At 42.0% G+C, this 23327-nt stretch overlaps 1 protein-coding gene across 3 annotated transcripts; it reads left to right on the top strand.

Moving 5' to 3' along the window:
- Positions 1-62: 62 nt before the first annotated feature.
- On the top strand, positions 63-23307 carry gpbp1l1 (GC-rich promoter binding protein 1-like 1). 3 transcript variants are annotated; one of them, XM_049598175.1, is made up of 12 exons: positions 63-195; positions 3415-4766; positions 5275-5389; positions 9307-9436; positions 14960-15288; positions 15677-15752; positions 17098-17294; positions 18419-18562; positions 20173-20328; positions 20691-20815; positions 20912-21014; positions 23045-23307. In XM_049598175.1, exons 3-12 carry the CDS (start codon positions 5330-5332, stop codon positions 23213-23215), a joined length of 1491 nt encoding a protein of 496 aa, XP_049454132.1. In that variant the 5' UTR covers positions 63-195; positions 3415-4766; positions 5275-5329; the 3' UTR covers positions 23216-23307. The 3 variants fall into 3 exon arrangements, with proteins under 3 accessions (XP_049454132.1, XP_049454131.1, XP_049454134.1); XM_049598174.1 differs by having other exon boundaries at positions 111-256; XM_049598177.1 differs by lacking the exon at positions 63-195 and adding an exon at positions 406-454.
- The last annotated feature ends 20 nt before the right edge of the window (positions 23308-23327 follow it).

Raw genomic sequence — 23327 nt, 5'->3', positions numbered from 1 at the left:
GTTAAAAAATATATCACGTCTTAATTCCATGCATGGACGCGTTGTTTTGTTTGAATATTAAAGTATTTATACATGGTGACATTTAATGGCGGTGGACTTTAAAAACACTGTGGGACCCCTTTGAGTTATAATCGCGGCAGATCTTGAACGTAGCATCATTGAGGCTGTTCGAATCCCTCAGTGGCAGCGCCAGTGGTAAGAAAACCCAAACAAACATCAATAGCGTATCTCTAAAGAAGTTTATCGTCGCAAACAGGTACAGTCTCCTTTATGTATTCAGATTTTTGCATATACTTGAATCATTCTGTGTCGGAGGCTGTGTTGTTTAGCAGAAGGTACACGGTATCGTCATGAAACACTGCAAGTTAGCTCGCTAGCACTTAGCAAGCTGATAAATGTGTGCTGCCGCTGCTAAGGTAGCCATTTTGAAACTGTGTTGTTCCAGCGAAGCCAGGTCTGTTTACCTCTATTGTATCTACGTGACAGCTGTTTAAATAGACAGTTTAAGCCACAGTGAGCATATTGAATACGTTTTTACTTTGCTAAGCCCCCTAACTGCATTAATTCATTTCAACTACCTAGCAGTATTCGTTGGCTAACGTTACTTAACTGGCTAGGTAACGCCAGCTAGTAGCTAACAAATGCTAACGTTAACCTTAGTTAACTAAGCAGAGTTAGCTAGTAGCAGAGTTAGAGCAGATCTGAAAACGTTATTAGTTAGCGATTAACTATTGAGCCTATACCGCGGCAGCGTTGCGTCTTAATTTATTCCGATGCACTTTAATCCATAACATTACTCAGCTAGTTAGCATGGTGAAACGTGCATGTAACGTTACTATGTTGAATTGGTCTGCTGCAGCGTTTGTAGACATGTGGGTTTTCCACGGTGTGATACTATTAAACGGGGTGCTTCCCCATAAATAAAGATGGTGTTGCCGTTGTTTATCTGAGTATCGTTTCACAATGGAGCAACGTTAAATGTCTGTGCTGCACATTGTAGCCCGTGTCCGTGGCAAACTCATTGATGTTGAGCTGTTACGTAATAGTTCAGTGGGAATACGTTAACGAGTCCATGGTAGCTCAGAGTTGGTGCATACAGGGATTTCATTTTGCCCAGGTGTTTAAGGATGTGTTGTTATATCGCATGGTTGAATCAAGTGTGGGACTTAACTGAAGAATGGCTGCTGGGTTTGTAAACCTCACTTTCATCCAGCAGTGCACTCACCACCAGGCCTGTTTAGATGCGCAGCAGTCTGGGGGAGAAGTACCGAGGAGGAAAGTGTTCGAGTTATTTTTACACAGTTATAAATATTTCATTTACCAAAGCCGACACAATTTTTAAAAGAGCCAGCTTTCAGCATGAAATGGCTCTGAGATCACTGAGTCATGATTTTTCTCTCATACCTTTCAAAATGTATTTGAAGTGTCACAAGCAGCTTCTTTTGAGGCGTGAGTTGTCTCTTGAATTTGAAGCTATTTTGAGGTTTAATGATGATATTAAATGAAGGGAGAACATCTTTCATAATGTCTGACACCCCCCTCAGTTATGTGCTGCAACACACGTAGAGAGAGATGAAGGGAAACGTCAGTTTAAGGTGAATTTCTCTGTATTCTTAATCACCAGTTTACTAGGCTGATGAAATCAAACACAACAGACCTGCAAGAAATCTGTTATAGAGAGGTGTCAGTTTAACTGAATGGTTATTTTGGTGTTGTTGCATTATGTTGTATTATACTGGAGATTAGATCTTTGAGAGGATGTGCCTTCCCAGTGTTTGTTTGTGCCGCTAAACCAAAGTTCATACAGTTCAAACCCTGGATGCCCACAGATGCTCTGATAAAGGCCATTAGGCCGAAATGTGAGCACATTTGTTTGACATGGCAAGAATATAAAGTGAAATTGGGATGAGCCAACTTTGTCGCGTTGTCTTACAGAGCTGTGTGTGCGCACTACCTTCTTACCTCTGAGTATTCAACGTTGGAATTATACTAGAAGTGTTTTCTAATATTTTGATTAGTGCCTGACCAACTTGGGATTTTGAGACTCATACCAGTTTTAGAGGGGGTAAATTCATGATAACCAATGTGACTTTTTGCACTGCACTATGCGGATTGTGTGCCAATTTTGCACCAGTATGACAAAGCAAAGGTACCTAGTAGGCTGCTTTCCTAATGACAACTTTATCAAAGAACATTTAACATCATTATACAATGTCAACCAGTTCTAGATAGGAACAAATGACCTCTCTTTGCTTTGCAGGTAGGATATTTCAGACAACTATAACACCATTTTTCGAGAAGTGTAAATCAGGGGTCCCCGACTCCTTTTCTATCTTTGAGTAAACTGACAAGCCTGACTAAGTGACATACTTTATGGATATTCAATATCATGTTCAGTGCATAACAATAACAGTACAGAACAACTGATAACCTGTAGGATTAACTCAAATATTTAACACAATAACTGGAGTACATTTGTGTAAAATGAGCTATTTGGATGAATTTTGAGCAGATTATTTCTTGTGAATATTTCAGAGATGAGTTTTCATAATATTTTTAAGAACTTTTTATCTTTATACAGTCATGTGTCTGGATTATGCCATTTTTTTATTTTTATTTTGACAGTCATACATCCTTCAAAAAAGCTCCTTTTTTGAGAAATACAGCAGTTGCCTCTCCCTTTCCTTGGCCATTGTTCTAATAGCTCCTTTGCTGTTTTAACTGTGTACTGTTTAGCAGAGATCCAAGGCTCTGTGAATATAGCTTGTGTTCAGGTCTTCACTGTGCTCTCATATTTTGAATAATAATCTAAACTTCAAAAATAAAAATTAGATTGAGTGTTCTGCACAGAATGAGTAAAATGCAGAAATAAAGGCTTAGTGTATATTGTCTGAAAAACTTTGCTGACACACCTCAAAATCAAGAAGGCCTCACAACCCTTCCCCATTAAGCTTGAGTGACCCCCCAGGTTGTGAACAGTGGTCTAAGTCACCCTGAGCATCAGTTCCTGCTTTAAATGTTCCTTTAAGAAATCTTCATATTGGTGCATATTGAAAAACTGATGCAGATACTGATGTATTTGTGACAGGCCCATGTCAGGTCGGGGCTCTAATTTTGATTTAAGTCTTGTCCATCCCATTTTTAGGGTTATCTAAATATTAGAAACACTTAATACAACATAATGCAGCCTCCAAAATACACATATGGCCAAATAAACACTTACTTACTGAGTGTCAACAAAAACTGAACGTAATCATTTTCATAACCTTTTTTTTCCCCATGACTTGGGTATTAATTTGTTTAAGTTCAGCTCGGTGTACTGAATAAACTGGCAACTGAGTGTAAATATGTATTTTTGTACCTGGAGATTTGCAACGCTTTTCCTAAATCAAGGCTCTTTTTTGTGTGATGCAGGTCCGGTGTGTTCCTGTGCAGATACCAGCGAACCCTCAGCAAGAAAACAGAACACTGCACCGCTGAAACTTCACCTGTGAGAAAAAATAAACTCCTTAAAGAAGGGAAGGAAAGACCCGCTTGACTAATTTTGGACGCATGCTATTTTTTTCAGCTGAGACAAAGAAGTAGATTGAGCTCTCTTTCGGATTTCCTCTTGGGACAATTGTGATTGTTTTTGATGGACCCTTGTGCATCATATGGCACGAAGACCCTTTTGACTTGGTGGAAGATTTTTGTTTAGCGTCTAAGCTTGCATATCTATGAAATCAGAGCTTTATCCTTTATCTGCTTCAATCAGGAAACTGCAGATAATTAAATGGGCATCTTACAAATGTGATATTAAAACGTATAAAGATAAAAACGGCACTATAATGCATCATCCAGCAGCATCTCTATTTCACTAACCAAAACTGAAAATGACGGCGATGTAACATAGGGTTTTACTTCCTTCATTGTCATGTGACTTTGAACCTTTGAGCATTATTTTCTTCAAACTCAGACAGTCTTTTTCATCAGTTTAATGAGGTGAGCAGTGACCTCCATTGCCAATAAAAGACTGTCTCTGAACTTTTCTTTTCTGCATGCGTTTCAGTAGATCTTAAAATGATTCGGTAAAAGGTGAGTCGCCGCAAACACATACTGGCACGCAGTGTGGCAGGACATCGCCTGTCTGTCTCCCCTCATCTGGTGTCAAAGTGGAACTGCTGCACAAACTGCTGTCCATGTTACAGGGCGGACAACCTTCACAGACTGCTTCCGTACATTAATAATAAGACAACCTGGCTCTTCCTCTCAGACACATCACCTGTCAAATCATTTTTGCCATTCAGCACAAAGTCCAATCAGCTTTTGAGTCTTGATAATAAGAGCAGGTGGCTCAAATGAATTGGTGAAGGATTCACTCTGCTTGGAAAAAAAAATACCTGGATTGGAAACGTTAGCACTCAGAATTCATCAGAGACGTGACCTACACAGGAGCTGTTTGGAAATCTGGTTCAAAGAGGAGATTCAGTCCGTCATAGCGCTTCTGCTTTGAAATCTTCTTCCTGCTCAGCCAGTTCTCTGGATCGCCATTCCAGATCATTCCTGCGACCTTTTGACCCACCTCCAAGTGTTTCACCCTGGACGAAGGGATCTGCCTCTGCGTAAAGGGGCTGTGCTGTCCTGGAGGAGGTGGAGAGGAGGTCGTCGGCGCGCTACTCCCCGTCTGTCAGTGCACACACTCTGTGATCAGTGCCAACAGGCCTGAGGAACCGAGCCCAGCCGGACCGAGAGAGGAGGCAGAGGACTTCAGAGCCACAGACTCTGGGGTAATGATAAAGCTTCACCTGGCCGACTTGGCCGCTGCAAACATGCACGCACTCAGTAGCTGTGAAATTAATTGCTGTAGCGTGGTCCTCTACAAGTCAACACTTTGTGGGGAGCAGGTGTTAATTTTCCACCTTGTACACATAATGGTTTTAAAGTTAAAATGAGAAAGTTGAGCATGAAGAGATTTATAAATTTATCACATTAACACATTGCAAAAATAATACTTGTATTATGCAGCACAAGATATTTTCCATCCAGGCTGTCAACCAGTTATCAGCTTCACAGGCACAGCTGCAGCAAGTTGAGCTTTGTTGTTTCTGCTAAGAATAGGACTCTTTTTGGCTCTTGAGGGAGACCTTTATGCGGTGAATTTCTAAATAGCTGGTAGAGCAAACACCTGAGAGAAATGACATGAAATCAAAGATGGATGGGTGTGTGAGGGGATTTGATTTATGTGTCTGCTGAATTTGAAAAGATGTCATTCCTGCTGTCTGTTTCTTCTGTCAGATCCTGGCCATGAGGTTTGATGCCTCGATCCACTGACCGGAAACACTGGACCTAAATGGCGCAGCATGACTTTGTCCCTGCCTGGCTTAACTTCTCCACGCCCCAGCCTGCCAAGGTGTGTATGTGTATGTGTGCATGTGTGTGCATGTGTGTGCTGTATGTATTTGAGTGAGTGCCAGTTGATCACAGGAAGAAAATGGTGATTGAGACAGACAGAGCTTGAAATTATAACTGTCAGTGTCACTTCTCCAGCACCTGATGCAAATGTGTGTCTGTACACCTGAGTGTGTGCGTTTGCGTGTACTCAGCGACAAGTCACCCTTGGGCACTGACAGCGCAGTCGGTGCATGGTTCAGCAGAGGGTCACCCAGACATTGTGTACGCTCATGAAACAGACTGACTGATGGAAGAAAAGAAAACATATTAATAACATCAAATTACAACTCAGTGTTCTGGCAGAGGATTTTTTATGGAGGAGTTTTGTGATTTTTTTTTATTATTTTTTTTTCCCATCCCAGCAGCACTCAATATACAGTGGTGTTTCTAAGAGGGAAAAATTACAGATCGAATTCCTGGAAGGACTGATTTTAGGTGCTCAGAGTGGAGACAGATCTGTATGAATTTTATATCACGGGTGACTAGTGGTTTTGGTTATTCTAATATGACTATGTTTAACCCTTTTGAAACCTGGAGCGACATCACTTTTTTTTTTTGTTCAAAGATATTTTTTTTGGGCATTTGCCTTTAATGGACAGGACAGGTAAGTTTGAAAGGGGGAGAGAGAGAGAAGGGGATGACATGCAGCAAAGGGCCACAGGCTGGACTCGAACCTGGGCCGCTGCAGCAACAGCCTTGTATATGGGGCGCCTGCTCTACCCACTAAGTCACCGACACCCTGACATCAATAATTTTTATTTATTTTTTAGATGTTTTAAAAATAAATTTTAAGCACTTTTTCCATGTCATTGCCTTGTTTTGTTTTTACCTTTCTTTCTTTCTTTCTTTCTCAACTAATTTTATTGTTTTTAATTTGTTTTTACTCATTTCTCATAATTTTTAAAAAAAATTTTTTTTGTTTTGGGTCATTTCTTCCTTCGTTGCTCACTGCCCTTCGTACCATGTTTTTGAGAGAAATTAAGCCAATCTGCTCAGGTTTCAAAGGGTTAAATAAACGCTGCCTTGCCAAAAGCTGACGTGACCAAAGTGCTGTACAGTTATTGAAATATAAAATAATCATACACAAATATCATAATAAATAAAACAAAGGAAATCGTAAACAAAGGAAATCGTAAGAGCTCAATTTAAAAAAACTAAAATTAGAATAAAAAAGGAAATAAAAGAGTAAAAAGAGAAAAAGCCAAGGATTCTCGCCTAGTTGGGACTGAATGCAAAGGAGAAAAGATGGGTTTTCAGTAATGTTTTAAAGTGCTCAACAGACTGTGCAGCTCTAACCTGGAAAGGCAGGCTGTTCCACAGCTTTGGGGCCGCCACTGAGAAGGCTCTGTCCCCACTCAACCTGCTTGGCCTTTATATTAACATTATCAGTTATTTATCTTTTTATTATTATGATACTTGGACTGAGTGGCATTTTTTTTGTCACTATTCCATTATTCATTCAGTTTATAACCATTTTTTGTGGCAGAGGATTTGATTCCCAATCTGATCTCAAAGATTAGTACGGGGGCCAGTCAAGATATTTTTTAACTAATGGGAATAGTCTAAATTGAGCTACATAGAGCATTAACCGTTGCTTTGTTTAACGTCAGCTGTCAAACAGGTGATTTTAGTGGCAAAGCTTTCATGCAGAGCAGCGCAACAAGTGAAGCCATAGTTATCTCTCAACCTCTCTGTTTCTCCCCCTCACTGCACACTACTGCAGCTGCCAAGACGCATTATTAGACTGTTTATTTATGTAATTTTCATAAGTTATGAGCACTTGTTTCATTTCAGCTCAGTGTTAGAGTGTCTTGCGTTTTGCTTTCATCTGTGGTGCATGGTGTTTTACTGCGCTGCTCGGAGGAGAGACAGGCAGCAGTGCTGAGCTTACGACAACCACACTCACCACACCAGAGTCATTTATTAATGTAGCCTAATGTGCAAAAGATGTACATAAAAAATAAACACAAAGCGATCAGCCATTAACACTGTAGAATACCTTCTTAAATGGACAGAGAAATTCCTGTGAGACAGTGACAAGACCAAAAAGATAAGAGGGTTTATTGCTTTATACTTTATTTTAGAAGGAATAAAACAAGATTAACTTAACACTGAAGCTATGTTCTCTGTCTAACAGTTGTAACGAGTTAAATAAGTTTCTGCAATCGATATTACATCTTACATAATTTATGGTGTTTTCTTAATATAGGAAAATAACAAGCAGACAGCACAAAGTATGTTAAGCATTATAACATGGACACTAACCAGTGAAATAAGGGGGAGACTGTGCATAATTATGAGAAATGTTTGAGCCTATAAAGAAGATTTATTGAAGACTGACTGCTCAGTCTTTCTGGCGTTATCCATTCAGCAGATGTTTGTTAACAGACAAGGAAAGCTGACTGGATAACATTAATTAGCGAGCCAAGTTTTTCCTCTGGTTAGTGCTTCTCACTATGGCTGCAAGTAATGATCAGTCTGCCCGTTATTTCCTTGATGAATTGTTTTGTCAATAAAGTGAAACATACCCTGTGTAGTTCAAGTTGACGTCTGCAAATGCTATGTTTTATTTGACCAACTGTTTAAAAAATCTACAACTGTTGAGTTTATTATCATTTACGACAAAGAAAGACATCAAATCCTCATGTTTAAGAAGCATGAAACCAGAAAATGTTTGGCTGTTTTGCTTTTACAAACATGACAAGCAATTATTTTATGATAAAAATAGTTGCTAATTAATAGACTAATAATGGAAGCTCTATTTCTCATAAGGTCGTTTAACTAAATACCATGAGCACTGATTAGACTGTTGACAGTATGTCTTAGTTGTCCCAGACTGTCCGAACTTTATTCTCACCCACAACGTCTCGGATTGACTCCAGCAATTCACAGAAACAGCACCAGAGTTATTTTAATTGCTGGGCATATTTTGGGACGTGGTTGCAATTTCGGGGTCTGGAACCGAACTGTATCTGCCACATTTAGTTTGGATTGAATATTGTATGAAAATATAAATAGACAACCGAAAAAAATTGCCTCTTGAAAGACATGAAGACGAATGATTGGATTGATTTGTGTCCGTCTTTAAAAAAAAAAGGTATTGAGCGGTCTGACTGTCCGTCTGAAACTGCGAATGTGTCTCTCCTGTCCAGAGCTCAGTGTAATCTGTGAGTCAGGAAGTTGTCCAGCTATGTGGCCTGTCTGTGAAATCAAGAGTCAAGACAGAAACAAGTGCACAATCACTTTCCTGCTGACACATGACTTCACCTCAGTGTCATTTGCCTTCAGGGATTAGTCTGGATAGGCTTGCCAGTGTTGGAGCTGCAGTGTATTCTCCCACTGTAGGTTTTCTGTACATCATGCTGCTGTCTGTCGTCTGTAGAAGTGATAAAAATTCCTTTGGATGACGCTCACTGGGCCAGGCTGAAGAACACAGTCTTGTTTGATCTTTGAACCTCAGCTGACGACGAGGATGTGATTCAGATGGAACTGAGCGTTTGCAGTCTGTGTTATGAAACACACAGCTGTGTCAGTGCAGCGACTTTAGGATCTTATTGGCTTCCTCAGCAGCACATTTCTCATGATAAAGCATTCCAAGATTGTTTTCAGTTCCTGTGATGTCTATTCTTACTCCTAAGAATAGATCCCTACATTGACAGTTTCACTCAGAGTTATTTAAGTTTTCTGAGGGAGTCGGAGGTGAACTCGGACTATGAAGAGGATTCCTAATTTCAGTTTCCTCACAAGGACAAAGATAAAGTGGAAAGAAAAAAATTGTCCTGAAAAATCATCTGTAGTTATCTGTTATGTGTCGTCACACCATCTCAATATAAGTCCCACTTTGACTGACCTTGTCCCCTTTCTGTCCTCCTCCAGTCCCCTGCTGCCAACCTTGAGAAACAAGGTGAGCCCCACCACCACAGAGACGGCCGAACTGCTGTGAGCCGCCGCCGCCACAACTCCTCTGATGGCTTCTTTAACAACGGCTCGCTGCGTGCTCCAGCAGGTAACCGCTCAGAACAGCTGCCCTCTTATTGTTCACCCTGACGCTCTTATTACAGGGCTTAACTGTGTAAAGGACAGCAGCTGTATGAGCACAAAGGATAAAACCATGATGACTTTAGTAGCTGAATCTTCTAACTCTAGTGCAGCGCAGTGTCACGAAATCATCGCTAAAGAAATATTAAAAGCTTTGTTGGGAGTTGTGCGATGTCACCAAACTATATGGACGAATAAGAATGAAAACAGTGTAAGGTGTCCCACCCGTCATGTGCAACAAAACCAACAGAGAGATGAGGGAGATGTCAGTAAAGTGAAGTTAGTACATATCAACACAGTCCTCAGGTCTAATCAGACAACAACTGGAAACACCGTGGGGGTGGACAACCGGTGTGTCGTGGCTTTAGGTTTATCTTTTGATTCACAAACCAGAATATCCAGATGAGATTTAAGACACTTTAATTTACACCTAAGTACACATATTTAACTCTTAAGGCCAGACCAAAAAATTGATTGCAGTTCATCTTGGCAACTTTATGCACCTCCAGGTCAACCTTTAATATCTTGTGGGATGTAGTAATGTAACTTCTGTCCAGATCCATTTAGCAAAGCTGATATATCTGTGCAGCTGCAGGTAACAATCCACATTTTCAGTCAGACCACTTGATCTTACAGGCAGAATGATGACATAAGAGTGATGTTTGTAAATATTTATATTTATTTTTGGGGGGGTGAGTCCCTCGATGATAATTTGATGCGAGTACTCAAATATGGAAAGTTCTAAAAATGCCCATCCCTACTATCAGCCAGAGCAGAGGTTTTCAATCTCTTTGTGCCCGAGACATGCCAATGGTCAAGCCAAAATCTCAAGGCACACCTGTATTTATATCTGTGCACAATAGCTTCTACAGTGTGTGTTATCACTCTTATCACGACATAAGACAATAAAAATAAGATACTGTTACACTATCTACTGTCTGCTACTCATGCTTTCAGTGGTAGGTCGCCTTCACTGGTGCTTTGTTGTAATTTGCTACGTACAATAAAGCGATCCATTGTCCATCTCACGGCTGCCAATCAGGGCTTTTGATGTTTCACACACTTAAAATTCCTACGCACAAACAGCAACAAATAGGTTCCCCGTGAAGGTTTTTTTAAATTAAATTAAATTAATTAAAGCTAGAGTTTGCCTCTTCATCAGGAAATAGGTGCGCACATCATACTGATACAGGCAGTTAATAATGCATAACTTTTTGTGTAGGCCCAGTTGACTATTGTATTAATATTGTGTGGTTATCACAAAATCCCACGGCACACCTGGATTAGCATCACAGCACACCGTCTGAGTACCATTGAGCTAGACAGACATTTTCCCGCTCCCAACGAATGACTTTACACACCTATTATCAATGCACTTGTGAAGACAAACACCTCTTCCTAACTAGACAAGATGCGAATAAAGGCTAGTTCACATTCACCCTGATTTTGCGTCGCGGAGACTACCGTAATCTTTTGAGTGTTCATACCTGGCGACGTGTGTCTCTGTCATCGGGAGTCTCACCAACTGCATTACGACCTGTGTGTGCACACCACAAGATTTCTCCACCAAACCCTTGCTGACAGAGCCCCAGATAATGCGGTCATGTCACCAAACTTGGAGACGACACACAGTAAAGGCATGGATATTCTTCCCATTGTTGAATCAGATTTGCCTCCAGGGCCTGGGTCCAAATACAACGCGCTCCCCGTGATCCTGTGGACACCGCCATTGTTGTTGTCGCTTGCCGGCTTGTCAGTTTTGCCAGATCTTGGGAGAGAAACAAGCAACCAGGGCTATGTAAACAAGCCCAAAAGAAGCGACTGTCATGCGTTTAAATAACTTACTAGATGGATATATACAGAGGAAGGTGATGTTTAGAGAGCAAGCCCAAATAAGCAACTCCACTTTCAAAACAAGCCCAAAGTCGCGGCTAATATGATCTGGCAAGTGAAAACCCTGCAGCTTGTTCTCCTCACATTTCCTCCGTCCTCCTGCGTACTGACGTTGGATGTATCCTGCTTCTCATTGGCTGATGTTCTGTGTCAGTCGTGTCAGACTTCTCCAGTTTTCTAGCATGCCAGATATCCAGTCCCAGTCGCAGAGGGGTGGGGGGGCTTGCTCGTAGGCTTGTTCACACATGAGGACTCATTGTGGCAGACTATCTGCCGACTCACCTCCGACCCAAGGTGGCTCTCAAGATCCTCTGCCACGTCAAAATCGCGGTGAAAACTGTGTAATGTGAACTAGGCTTAACAGCAATTAAAAAGCAAACATCAGATTGTCTCAGTTTTTCCCAGTGAAGATAACCTGCCCCGTCCGCCAGGAAACAGGCTAATCGACTCATTGCTTGCAGGAAAACTGCTCACCCAGGCTCTATTTTTGTGAAACTTTGTGCACCTCAGACCTATTTTCAGAGCAACAGCAAGCCTTCCTTCGGCTTGATGAGTGGCTTAATAGGCTCCCTGAATCTTAATGTCGCTCAGAGTATATCTGGATAGTTTTTCGAGTACCCTGCCTAATAGGCTCTTCCTCTCTGACCAAGATACAGCTCTCAAAAAACAATGAATACATATTGTGGTCATATTTTAAAGATATTGAACAATGTGCAAAATATAATCTGTCTGTATCTGACTTGTATTTTAAAACAATAATGGTGGAACGCTGTCACTAAAGCACTGTCAAAACTTAAGATCTGTAAATGGTTTGTAAGACAGGGGATGACTTCAGCTGCTTCCTCAATAGCTTCCACCTCAGTTTGGTGTGGTGACGCCAGCATTATAATACAAGAGTGGAAATGTATGGATAAATGCACATGTAATGACAGTGAGTGGTTGACTGACTGAATGTGGAAAAACTGAGACATATTGTTGAAATTGCACTCCTTTTTCTCAAAATACATTTCATCCTGTTCATCTCCTGCTTTGTAAATGGATGAACGTTTTCTTGTACTCATCTTCTCTAAAAGAAAAGGGAAAAGTTTGGAGGTGTTGTTATTTATAGGTGATTATGCAATGGTTTTACTCGTCCGGCCCACTTGAGATCAGATCGGGCTGTATGTGGCCCGTGAACTAAAATGACACCCCTGGGCTAGAATGCATCTAAACCACCTCCTGAGGCGTTTGATGATGAAGACAAATGCCAGAGTTGAACACTCAGTTTTTTGTCAGAGCTGGTCACAGTTAGTTGTGATTACACAAGCAGAATTAGGAGATAATAAAATGGCTTTTATCTGCTAAAAGGAGCCTTTTATGAAGCTTTCAGTATGAGGATAATGCTGGATATGTCTCTAAAAAATGAGTTATGTGACGTTCTATTAAAATATTTATGCTGGACTTTTATCGTGTGAAATTGAAGATGATGGCGAGCAGCAAACCTCTGCTGAAAGTGGATATAATTGGGGTCCCTGTAGTGGAAAAGGACATAATTGAGGCCACCTGCTTCGAAGACAGAGGTGCTGCAGCAGAGTTGCAAGCAGCAGACAGGTGGCGTTGGAGCCCTGTCTCCTTTTGAGGCTTCCGTTTACATGACATGTATCGCCTCCTGTGCTCACACTTATTCCAACCATCTGTCCGTTCTCTCTGGATTATTTGGCGTCACCGGTGTACAAATCAGCGTCTGTACACTGCACGTACACAGTGTTGCTCTGCTGATGTGTATGCTCCATTGTGTGAGCTAAGAAATGTGGTGCCAGTTTGTTGTTGTTCATGTCCTCCTGAAACTGAGATCCAGTGAGCTGCTGTGTTTGGTGAAATCTCGTGTTTCCATTCAGTTGTGTGGCGTCTCAGTTTCCGCAGTGTTGTTGCTCTGCATGAAGGGTTTTGTTGTGGTGATAAACAGTTATAACACCAGGATGCGTTCAGGTGCAGTGGCTAAATTCACTCCCGTGTCCAAGGAGGAATCTTGAGTTAGTTAAACTTCCTGTTTGGCAGGTTCTTCACTGATTTGTCCCACAGTCTCAGGGGTGTCTCACTGTGTCCCTCACCTCACGTTGCCATTGCCATGCAGAAAGGCAGCTTTATGTGTCTCTACTTGCGTTTGGTGTGCAGTGTCAGTCAGACATGTTGAATTGGAAAGGTCTCTTCTAGGGTTGCAGCTGTGTGCTATGAAACTGTATACTGTGGTACGAAAATTGACGGTCATTATACCATCAGTATTGGGAAAACAAAGAAAAGCAACTGGACAGAGAGCCTCATCTGTGTGCTCACATCTCCTTTTCCCTTGGACTTCCTGTGTGACTTTTAACACGTCCTTTGATTTTAAAAAAAAATGGTGCCACGTTTCACTCAAAGTGTTTGTTTAACCAAAAGAACCCTTCTGCTTTCATTCCTTTAAGGGTGATTTTGACTGATAACTGACTGTGTAATACTGTGTACCATTACACCATAGAACGTGATATTTTCTGAGACAGTAACTACTGTGAAGATCTCAATCCTAGTATCTTCTAGCAGTAACTGCTGGTGTGTTTTATTGCAGGAAGTTGACAATCTGTTGACTCATTATTTGTCTCTGCACCCTGTAGACAGTAATTTTGACGGACAGAGCCATAAAAATGCTGCCCTAATCTATGATAACTCATCATTTTAATTGTCATTTTTTTAATGATAATAAGATGTATTTGATAGCTTTTAAATCTCATTAATTTTCAATGATTAAATACACAGAGCAAGTCTTTAGATAGGTGCATTTATAAGGGGATGTCCTTGGGAACAACATCATCTTCTTATCTGCCAATAAAATGGACAAGAAAAAAAAAATTAGTCAAGCGTGACAAACAGGGTCATATTCATCAGAGTCATGAGCTCTGGGTAGTGACCGAAAGAATGAGATCACAGATACAAGCGGCTGAATTGAGTTTCCTCTGTGGGGTGTCTGGGCTCAGCCTTAGAGATAGGGTGAGGAGCTCGGACATCCTGAGGGAGCTCAGAGTAGAGCCGCTGCTCCTTCTTGTCGAAAGGGGTCAGTTGAGGTGGTTTGGGCATCTGATCAGGATGCCTCCTGTGAGAGGTGTTTCAGGCACGTCCCACTGGTAGGAGGCCCTGGGGCAGACCCAGACCATGCTGGAGGAATTACATATCTCATCTGGCCTGGGAACGCCTCGGAGTCCCCCAGGAGGAGCTGGAAAGTATTTGGGGTTGCTCGTTTAGTGTGCTATCTGTATTTTTTTAAGATGTCAAAAAGTAGTTGCCATTGAAGCCAAGAAGTGGTTGCCAATTTCTTAAAACTCTTGCAACCTGGCAGCTGCTAATGTTGAGCATTGCATTTAGTAACTAACTGATGACAGAATTATTGATTTGCTTTGATTTCATCAGCTCATAGTCCAAGTTAGTGATCAACGTTCAGCACTGACAAAGATTAAAGTTGTTTGGATGTTATATCAGAAGAGAAACCTTTATCGTCTTTCTGTCAAAGCCACACATCACTGGTATTCAGCACTTACTAAAGCATAATGACATTGTTCTTATACACCCTCTACATTTGTTCTCTCTCCAGGTGACGGATGGCAGCAGCCCTCTCTGCTTCTGAGGCATGACTCTGTGGACTCTGGGGTGGCCAAAGGAGGGCACGGTGGGCTGGCGGGGGGCTCCTGTTGGAAGGAAACACCCAGCTGGCATGGAGTGCCGCGGGGTCCCCAGGACGGCCACCACCACCAGGGACGCCACCCCAAGCGGGTAGGAGGCGACAGGGACAGGCAGGCGGGGCACCGGCAGCGCAATGGCAACTTTCATCCCCGCAAGGGCACCTCGTACCAGGACAAGTTCCCCAACGAGGAACGCAAAGACGGCAAGGACGACAAGCTGAAATTTGTGGAAGAGGACTTTGTGAGTAGATAACCTTCACTGGGTTTTTCTAAAGCACGCCGCTGACCTCAACATAGTTCTTCAATGACAAAGCGGTTTGGATCGTTTAATAAAGAGGGTTCAGTCAGCTCTGAATATAGGCTGTGATTTTAGGGAAACAGTGGTTGTTCACGCCTGACCTAAGATAAGCAAAGCAATTGACACACATTTTCATTTTACATTTTCTCCCCATATTTACCTCCTGATACAAAATCTATCATGAGTTTTATGCATCAAGACTTTCCGGTCACTGACACATCAGACTTCATCCCATCAGCAACAACACACTCAGATTCTTTGATGTTAGCACAACCTGAAAATACAAAATTTGAATGCCAAGGTATTTATTGCAAGTGTTTTGTCTCTTCAGCCTTCCCTCAACCCTGAAACAACTGGAAAGCCTGGGACTCAGATGCGAGCAGTGGCTCCCCATGCTGGAGTGTGGGGTAAGAGCTCCCAGTCAGGACTGGATTTAAATTCTTGAATATACAAGAGATGGTTTAAAAAGTTTAGGCTCTGTTTAATAGTTTCTCATCCTCAACTTTGTAACAGTGTTAGTTTTGACGAGACTTTTAAATTCAGTTTGTTGCTTACTGAAGATTGTTGTTGATTTTAAAGTCACATTTTTGTTTTGTTTTAGTTGAGATTTAAGGCCGTTGCACACCAAGTCAGTAATTTTCGCCTGCATTTTATTGTTCTATTTGTTGTAAAAATTAACAGCATGAGGCAAAATGTTAAGACACATTTGCCACCTCACTTCTTTTCACTAGAGTTACTTCCCTGGTTGTCAGTACTCTGTGCTGGCGTCTTGCATTTGGTATTGCAACTACCTGAGTTATAAAGCGAAACTGTGTGGCTGATAATTTGCACTCTGCTGTAAGGGTCATTAATGCTGTTCTGCTGAACGTTACCTTCTCTTTGTCATAGAAGATTTCAAAAAGGACATTGCTTTTGGGTCGGGGTGGCTGGACTCAGCCTTAGAGATAGGGTAAGGAGCTCGGACATCCGGAGGGAGCTCAGAGTAGAGCTGCTGTTCCTTCGCGTCAAAAGGGGTCAGTTGAGGTGGTTTGGGCATCTGATCAGAACACCTCCTGGGCACCTAACCCCGGAGGTGTTCTAAATACGTCCCACTGGTAGGAGGCCCCAGGGCAAACCTTGAACTTGCTGGAGGGATTACATATCTCATCTGGCTTGGGAACACCTTGGGGTCCCCCAGGAGGAGCTGGAAGGCGTTGCTTGAAAGAGGGATGTCGGAAGTACTTTGCTCGGCCTGCTGCCCCCACGACCCAAACTTTGATAAGCGGGTGAAAATGGATGGGTGGATGGACATTGCTTTTTATATTTTTCCACTTCTTTTTTTAATGGTCTAGACGTGCTCTGTATGAAAAATGTCCTGAGATCACTCTTGTTATGATTTGGCTCTATATAAATGGAATTAACTTTACTTGAATTGACTTTTTCTTGCTGGCCTGCTGTCCACTTCTGCCCTGTTCCTCTCTTGGTGCAGATGTATGTGCCTTGCAGGTTATGCCCCATTTTCTTCACCACTTCAAAAAGCTCTCACATAATACAGAAAATTGAACTTGTTTGCGACTTAAATGATGAATGAAGTTTCGGGGTCAGTGTATAAACGAGTTTGACGCAACCTGAGGTCATATTTATTCTTAAACGTTCAACAATTTGGGATGAAAAATATGTATTTGGTGTGTAAAGGCCTTTAGTCAGTGGAATTCTGGCTGTAGAAATTCAAATTTACAGCTTTGTAACATTTCATCACTGACTATGTTCCAGAAAACCCCCCGAGTGGCAAACAGATGGTGTCCAAAATGCTGGTTATCAAGAAGGTTTCCAAGGAGGACCCCAGCACAGCCTTCTCTGCGGGGTTTGCCACTGCTGGCGCCTTGCCCACCAACGGCAGCAAAACTCCCATCGCAGGCTCCAGCGTCTACAAGAACCTGGTCCCAAAGCCTGCCGTGGCCCCCACCAAAGTACGTCTTGCTGTGCTTTGTGCATTTTTTTATCGAAGTCAACCTTCTGTATTTCTCAGCCTGGACCCATATTTCACAGGTTTTTGTGTCTATGTAATGGGAATAACGTTTTTTGTAATTGTGTCTCTCTGTGATCATTCTGTGTCCCCTCTGTGAATTTGAAGGTTTTTTGCGTTTGTGAAGGCAACACAGTTTCAACTCTGGTGAAGTTTTTTTTTTCCTCAGCAGCAGTTTGATGAGTTAGAGTCTCAGGTTGGAGAATTCATCATTCAGTCACTTCATGATTGGGCCAATCAGAGCTGATCAGATTGATGGATTATAGGAGCAAACTTTTTGCCGTAGTGCTGGACTGCGGGGTGAGCAGTTTCCATAGGAACGCAGCTGGTTTCATCAAAATTAGATTGGAGAATCGATGGCTAGTGCTAAAATGAAAGTGCTGTTGTTCTAAGAAGTAAAGCACTCTATTTCTATATGAATTCATGAGTGTTTAAGTTTTACTTTTACTTCACCTTGCGTTCTGCTGCTCCGTCTGTGCCCAGAGTACACAATGCACGCTGAGAGTGTAGGGCTTTAAATAACCATACTGTATGTGTATTCCAGCAGCGCTCAGAATGACGATCCAGCTCCAGAAATTGTAAATCAAAATGTGGCAGCACATGCTGATATTTTGGTTGGCCACCACAAATAAATGAATGTGTGAGAAACCTTGCCTTTCTGTTAATCAGGTCTCTTTGTTGTTGTCTTCCTGCAACAACTCAACTTGTAGGACTTAAGAATGAGAATGAGTTTATTTATCTGTGGGGATCATTTCTGTGATAATTTCAGACACTTAAGATAACAATCAGAGCCTGTCAGAGGCTAAAACAAACAGTGGACCTACATGACGGTGCCAGATGCCCCAAAGATTACATTCCAGACTGTTTCGTAGCTGCCGGCTGCAGCCTTCCTGCTCGATACTAGACCAATTTCAAAAAATGTCGTTCCCATCAGACACAAAAACTACCAAGGTTTCCTTTAACATAGATGAGTCTTGCATGCTTCATGTCAGTACCAGTTATGTAGGTGCTATACTGTGATGGAAACCGTTTCTCTGTTTGTGACTCATGATTCGTCCTCTCTTCCAGAGCACCCAGTGGAAATCCGGTGGTAGAGAGATCACTAAGTCTGGCCTCCACATGCCAGGCCGAGATTCAGTCTTCACCAGCCCCGTCTCTGCAGCCAAACCCAGCACCCCAGTCAGTGCACCACAGCACAACACCCCGAAAGAGGTGAGGACAGACAGTAGGGAAAGGACGGATAAATGACCTCATTCAGGGATTTTCCAACCCCAACATGATGCAGTGTGCTCAGACTCCCTGCTGACATGTAAAACTGCACAGCAAGCAGACACGTAAAACTCCAGTGTAGCTCTTACGGCTGCATGCGTGACTGTGTGAGTAAATGACAGGTTTTATCTAACCATAGTAATTATGTGTTAGTGTGGTTTGTGACTGAGATGCTTTCTCATATGTGCACATGAAGTTTTCCTTTGCAGCAGTCAAAGTGCTGTCTTCTGTCCAGTGTCGTAAAATGTTATCTGTGGTCATAAACTCTGAACAGACAGCAACACTGAACATGTCTGCAACTACAGTTTGGTCCAAAATGTCTTATTACAGCATAGGGCTGGGCGATATCATGACTATGTCTGATATGTCGACATATTTTCAAGCAACCGTTTATATCAATATAGGGTCAAGTTGTGTTACATCACATATACCAGTGCGCATCTCTCCTCTCTCACACTCTCCACACAGCTCAACCCCACTCACTCACTCACTCACTCACTCACTCACAAGTTCTCCAGCTCAGAGCTGTTGCTTGACGTGCACCTCCCCAGAAATGCAACTACGCTTTGCAGCGATACAGACCTCCTGTTTATTTTTGTAAGCTGAAACCATTTCCCTCAGTGGAAACAAAGCTTCATTTACTTTAATTTCACAGATAAACAATAAATTGTGAAGACAATAAAGCCTCCACAAAAATAGCATTTTAAGTCTTGTGTGTGATTTATCCTGGCTTCATTTGAGTAGAGCAAATCCCCGCTATTCGCTAGGCTAATTTATACAATGTAAAATGCCATAGGCTTGCGCTAATAATGTTAGCATGTTATATTTGTTTAGAAAATGTGTTTAGTATAAGACAGATGTTTTGTCAGTGAACTTTGTGAGCTGTAATGGAGCCAAAATTTTGTAACGTTACCTTTGTTAAATGTTGCTGTTGTTGCTGCCCACTGAGCAAGCAACGTCTGTGGACGTCCAAGTCTAGTTGATATCACGTCTGTGGACATGATATCAACTAGACTTGGACGTCCACAGACGTTGCTTGCTCAGTGGGATGGCTTCATATGAGTAGAGGAAAAGTCTGCCAGCTGCTAGGCTAATTTATACAATGTAAAATGCCATAGGCTTGTGCTAAAAACATTAGCATGTTGTATTTGTGGGGAAAATGTGTCAAGATAAAGACAAGTGCTTTGTGTGTGAATGCTGCGAGTTATAGTGAAGTGTGTGTTTGAAACTGTCGCTATTAAGCCATGTTTAATGTGTGTTTTAAATCAACTAAACCTTATGGCACTTCACAGAAACCCCGCTGCATACTGGTGTTTTGGATGTGTAACTGTTGTGCAGCTGCATATTAAAAAAAAAAAAAAGGGGGGGGGGGGGGGGGGATTTGGCTCTACTTCCTCCTCTGAAAATCTTACTGTTCAAATAGATGTCATAGCTGATAAACTAGTGTCTAAGTTAAAAAAAAAAAAAAAAAAGAATTACATTAACGTGCTTGTTTTTCTTTTCTTCTTCTCCTGCTCCCTCTTTCCCCTCCTGTGGCACCGTCACACCCGCAGCACCCTTCCAGCACGACTCCTCCCATAGACATTGCCCCGTCGAGGCTGAAGCTGATGCGGCGTGGTCCGGACCGCAAGAGTGAGTTCCTGCGAGCTCTGAAGGACGAGGGCACTGGAGAGCTGACGACAAGCAGCAGCCCGGGAACGTCGGGAGAGGTAGGCAGCAGTTTGGTTTAAGTTTCATACACCATCACGCAGGACAGCGCAGTAGTTACAGGTGATGACAGAGTTAAGAAAATGTGACCTGGTAATTCTCTGCAAGTGGAATCCAATTTTTGATTTCCATAATGTCACAGTCCCAAACAGAGGGCCACACTTTTTGTCTGCATGTAAAGGACAGTTCATACATTAAACTCCGATAAAGTGCTAAATTAAACAGCTAAATATATTTTTAAAAATCCAAAAATACACAGACATTTTGGCTTTATTTTATTACTTTGCTCTGCTTTTGACTATGTGTCAGACTGTTGGCAGTAGGAGGAGTTTTTTCAAGTGTGTTTCTGTGTGAATATTCTCAGGGTGAAAGCAGCACCCCAGAGCCCAAAGCCTACAGCGAGGAAGTCTGCCACGAGAACGGTCTGTCCTACTCCCTCAGTGATTCAGACACCGAACACCTGTCCAGCTCCCTGGAGGCAGAGCACAGGTAGGACGCTGCTAACAGCCTTGTACACTGACAGACACACACACACTCTCTCTCTCACAACAATCAATTAAGCAGGAAATTGCTGTACTTTTCCAGGTTGCTGAAGGCCATGGGCTGGCAGGAGTATCCAGAAAATGATGACAACTTCCTGCCTCTGACGGAGGATGAACTGAGAGAGTTTCAGACTAAAACTGAACAGGTGAACACTTAGGCAATAAAGCTGAAGTGCCTTATGTCTGTTTCTGTACTTAAAGCTGTAGTTAGTAACTTTAATTAAAAAAACAACTTGTCATATTTGCTGAAACTGTCACTGTATAATATTATTTATAATATTGACAGCATTAAATGAGATATAATCTGAAAAAACCCTCCTGCCTACTCTATTGCCCTGAAGAATTTCTAATGGCCTTACATCACAAGAACGAAAACAACCAGTCAGGGCCGCAGAGTCTCTAACAGAGCTGTCAATCATGCAATCACTGCTTGTGAACTGCGGTCAAACTGTCAAACAAGGCAGCGCTGATCTAATATGAATCAAGATTCTGTTACTGCATTGCCTATTTTTCAGTGTTTTCAGAAACACTTTTTAGTGTACTGTAATATCAGGGCCTTTCCTATTAAGATCGGCTACAAGAAGATGTAAAATAAGAAGTAAATCTGACTTACTTCACAAAGAGTTATCAATAAAGTGGGAGTTTAGATTCTAGCTTTTATATATTCCATAAATTGACTTCAAATTCTCATAAATTTATCAGAAGAGCCATTTAATGTGAATCTTCATTTCCCAAGTTTGAGATGTTGCATCACTTCCCTCAACCACTGAGTCCAGCTTGGTGAATGAGGGTTCTTCCAGGGGAGAGGGATGGGCCTATGGGCCCAAACAATGCCAAGTGTGTCCAAATTCACACCTGTTCTTCTCTATTGATTTTCTCCGCAACCGTGCGTCATAGCGAGAAGCCACGCATATCACGTGAAACAGCAGAACCGTAGCTTTCCGACAAGACCCACCACTTGTCGGTATTATGTATAACAAAGCTTTCATACAGCTTTGCACACACATTACTCTTGGATGGATTACTCGCGAATGCAGGGTCACACAGAAATGCCACGCATATCGCATGAAAGCGCAGGGCCGGAGCTTTCCAATGATACCAAATACATCATTGTGCTGTCATCCTATCACGCTATAACTACAGATCAAGCGTCTACAAAATAAAAACCTGACGATTATACAGATCTTCACTTCATATAGAGAGGAATAATATTACTATTTTTCTTTTCTCTCAGATGTAAATATTGCATGTTTCTTTCAGATAAAACACATTTTTGACTTGTGAATGAGTCAATGGAATTCCTTGCAATAATGAAAAAATACTGGCTATCATGTCCACCTGGCACAAACCACATGTTTTGGACAGCTGTGAAGTGACAGAATGTCCCACCATCATGGTTCTTATATTGCCAGATTCCAGAGAGTCTCCCCTCTTCATATATGGCAGAATATGTCAACTTCCAACTTGCTGTGCTGAGATACATGTAAAAATGTAAGAATTTAGGCACACGGATTTGTTTTTTTCATTGATATAGAAATTAATATAAAATACAGGCACATAGGAGGACATGTAATGGTGGCAAATCTGGTTAGCCCAGATTGTCCTAAAAAATAAGATACAGCATGTGTATGTAGCCTTTATAATGACTGTGATATGAGCTTAAAAGTAAAGGCAGTAAAAAAGGTCTACACATGATTTTATCTTTTATACTTTTCTGTATTTATCAGACTGAATATTTACAGAAGGGAAAGATATCTGTTGGCTGTGATTGGTTGTTCCTTTTTCATGACACGGTGCGTGCTGCTGCGTTACAAAAGTTGAATTCGGTTTATCTTGGGCTGTGAGGGCGCTCTGGCGTTTTGAGTGCGCCTGCCATGAGTCAACATTGAAAACAATTAATTTGAGGGTGCAAAATTCATCAAGTCTGTCTTATCATTCTCTCCTTGACTTGTATGTGTTGGTATGAGGCATGCGGTCATGGTGACATATGTGCTGCTCTCACCGCTGAAATTGAGGAGCCAATAACTGTCATATAGTCAGGAAGATAAGCAGCGCACTGGTATCAACAGGGGCAGCAGCAAAATGTTTGTGTCTCACAACCCCACTTTAAAAAATCCGAACTATCCCTTTAATCTCTGCTTTATTCACACACTAATTGTCCGTGTCCTTTGACCAGCTGAAGAGGAACGGCATGCAGAGGAATGGGGCTCTCCCGAGGGCGCGGGGTGTGACCCTCCACTTCACCCCCTGGAGGAGTGTGGCGGAGGCGAATGTCGAGGAGGGCTCCGAGTCCGAAACCAGTAGCAGCAGCCAGACCTCTGACGACGACGACTGCATCAAATCCTAACGTGGCTTTACGGAACAAAAAAAACAAAAAAAACAACCACCACCAACAACAACAACAACAACAACACAACAACAGCCAACACAACATCCCAGCAAGCAATCCCCCTCTTCCT

Source organism: Epinephelus fuscoguttatus, linkage group LG15 (genome assembly GCF_011397635.1).
Source record: "Epinephelus fuscoguttatus linkage group LG15, E.fuscoguttatus.final_Chr_v1".
NCBI classification, from domain to species: Eukaryota; Metazoa; Chordata; class Actinopteri; order Perciformes; family Serranidae; genus Epinephelus; species Epinephelus fuscoguttatus.
Note: the sequence above shows the minus strand (reverse complement) of the source record. Positions and strands in the feature narration are given on the sequence as shown.

Excerpts from the sequence above, each read along its gene's own strand:
- gpbp1l1 (XM_049598175.1), top strand. The coding sequence starts at position 5,330 with ATGGCGCAGCATGACTTTGTCCCTGCCTGGCTTAACTTCTCCACGCCC. Across the intron at positions 15,289-15,676 it reads AATTTGTGGAAGAGGACTTT|CCTTCCCTCAACCCTGAAAC; the intron begins GTGAGTAGATAA and ends TTGTCTCTTCAG. Across the intron at positions 17,295-18,418 it reads CTGCCGTGGCCCCCACCAAA|AGCACCCAGTGGAAATCCGG; the intron begins GTACGTCTTGCT and ends CCTCTCTTCCAG.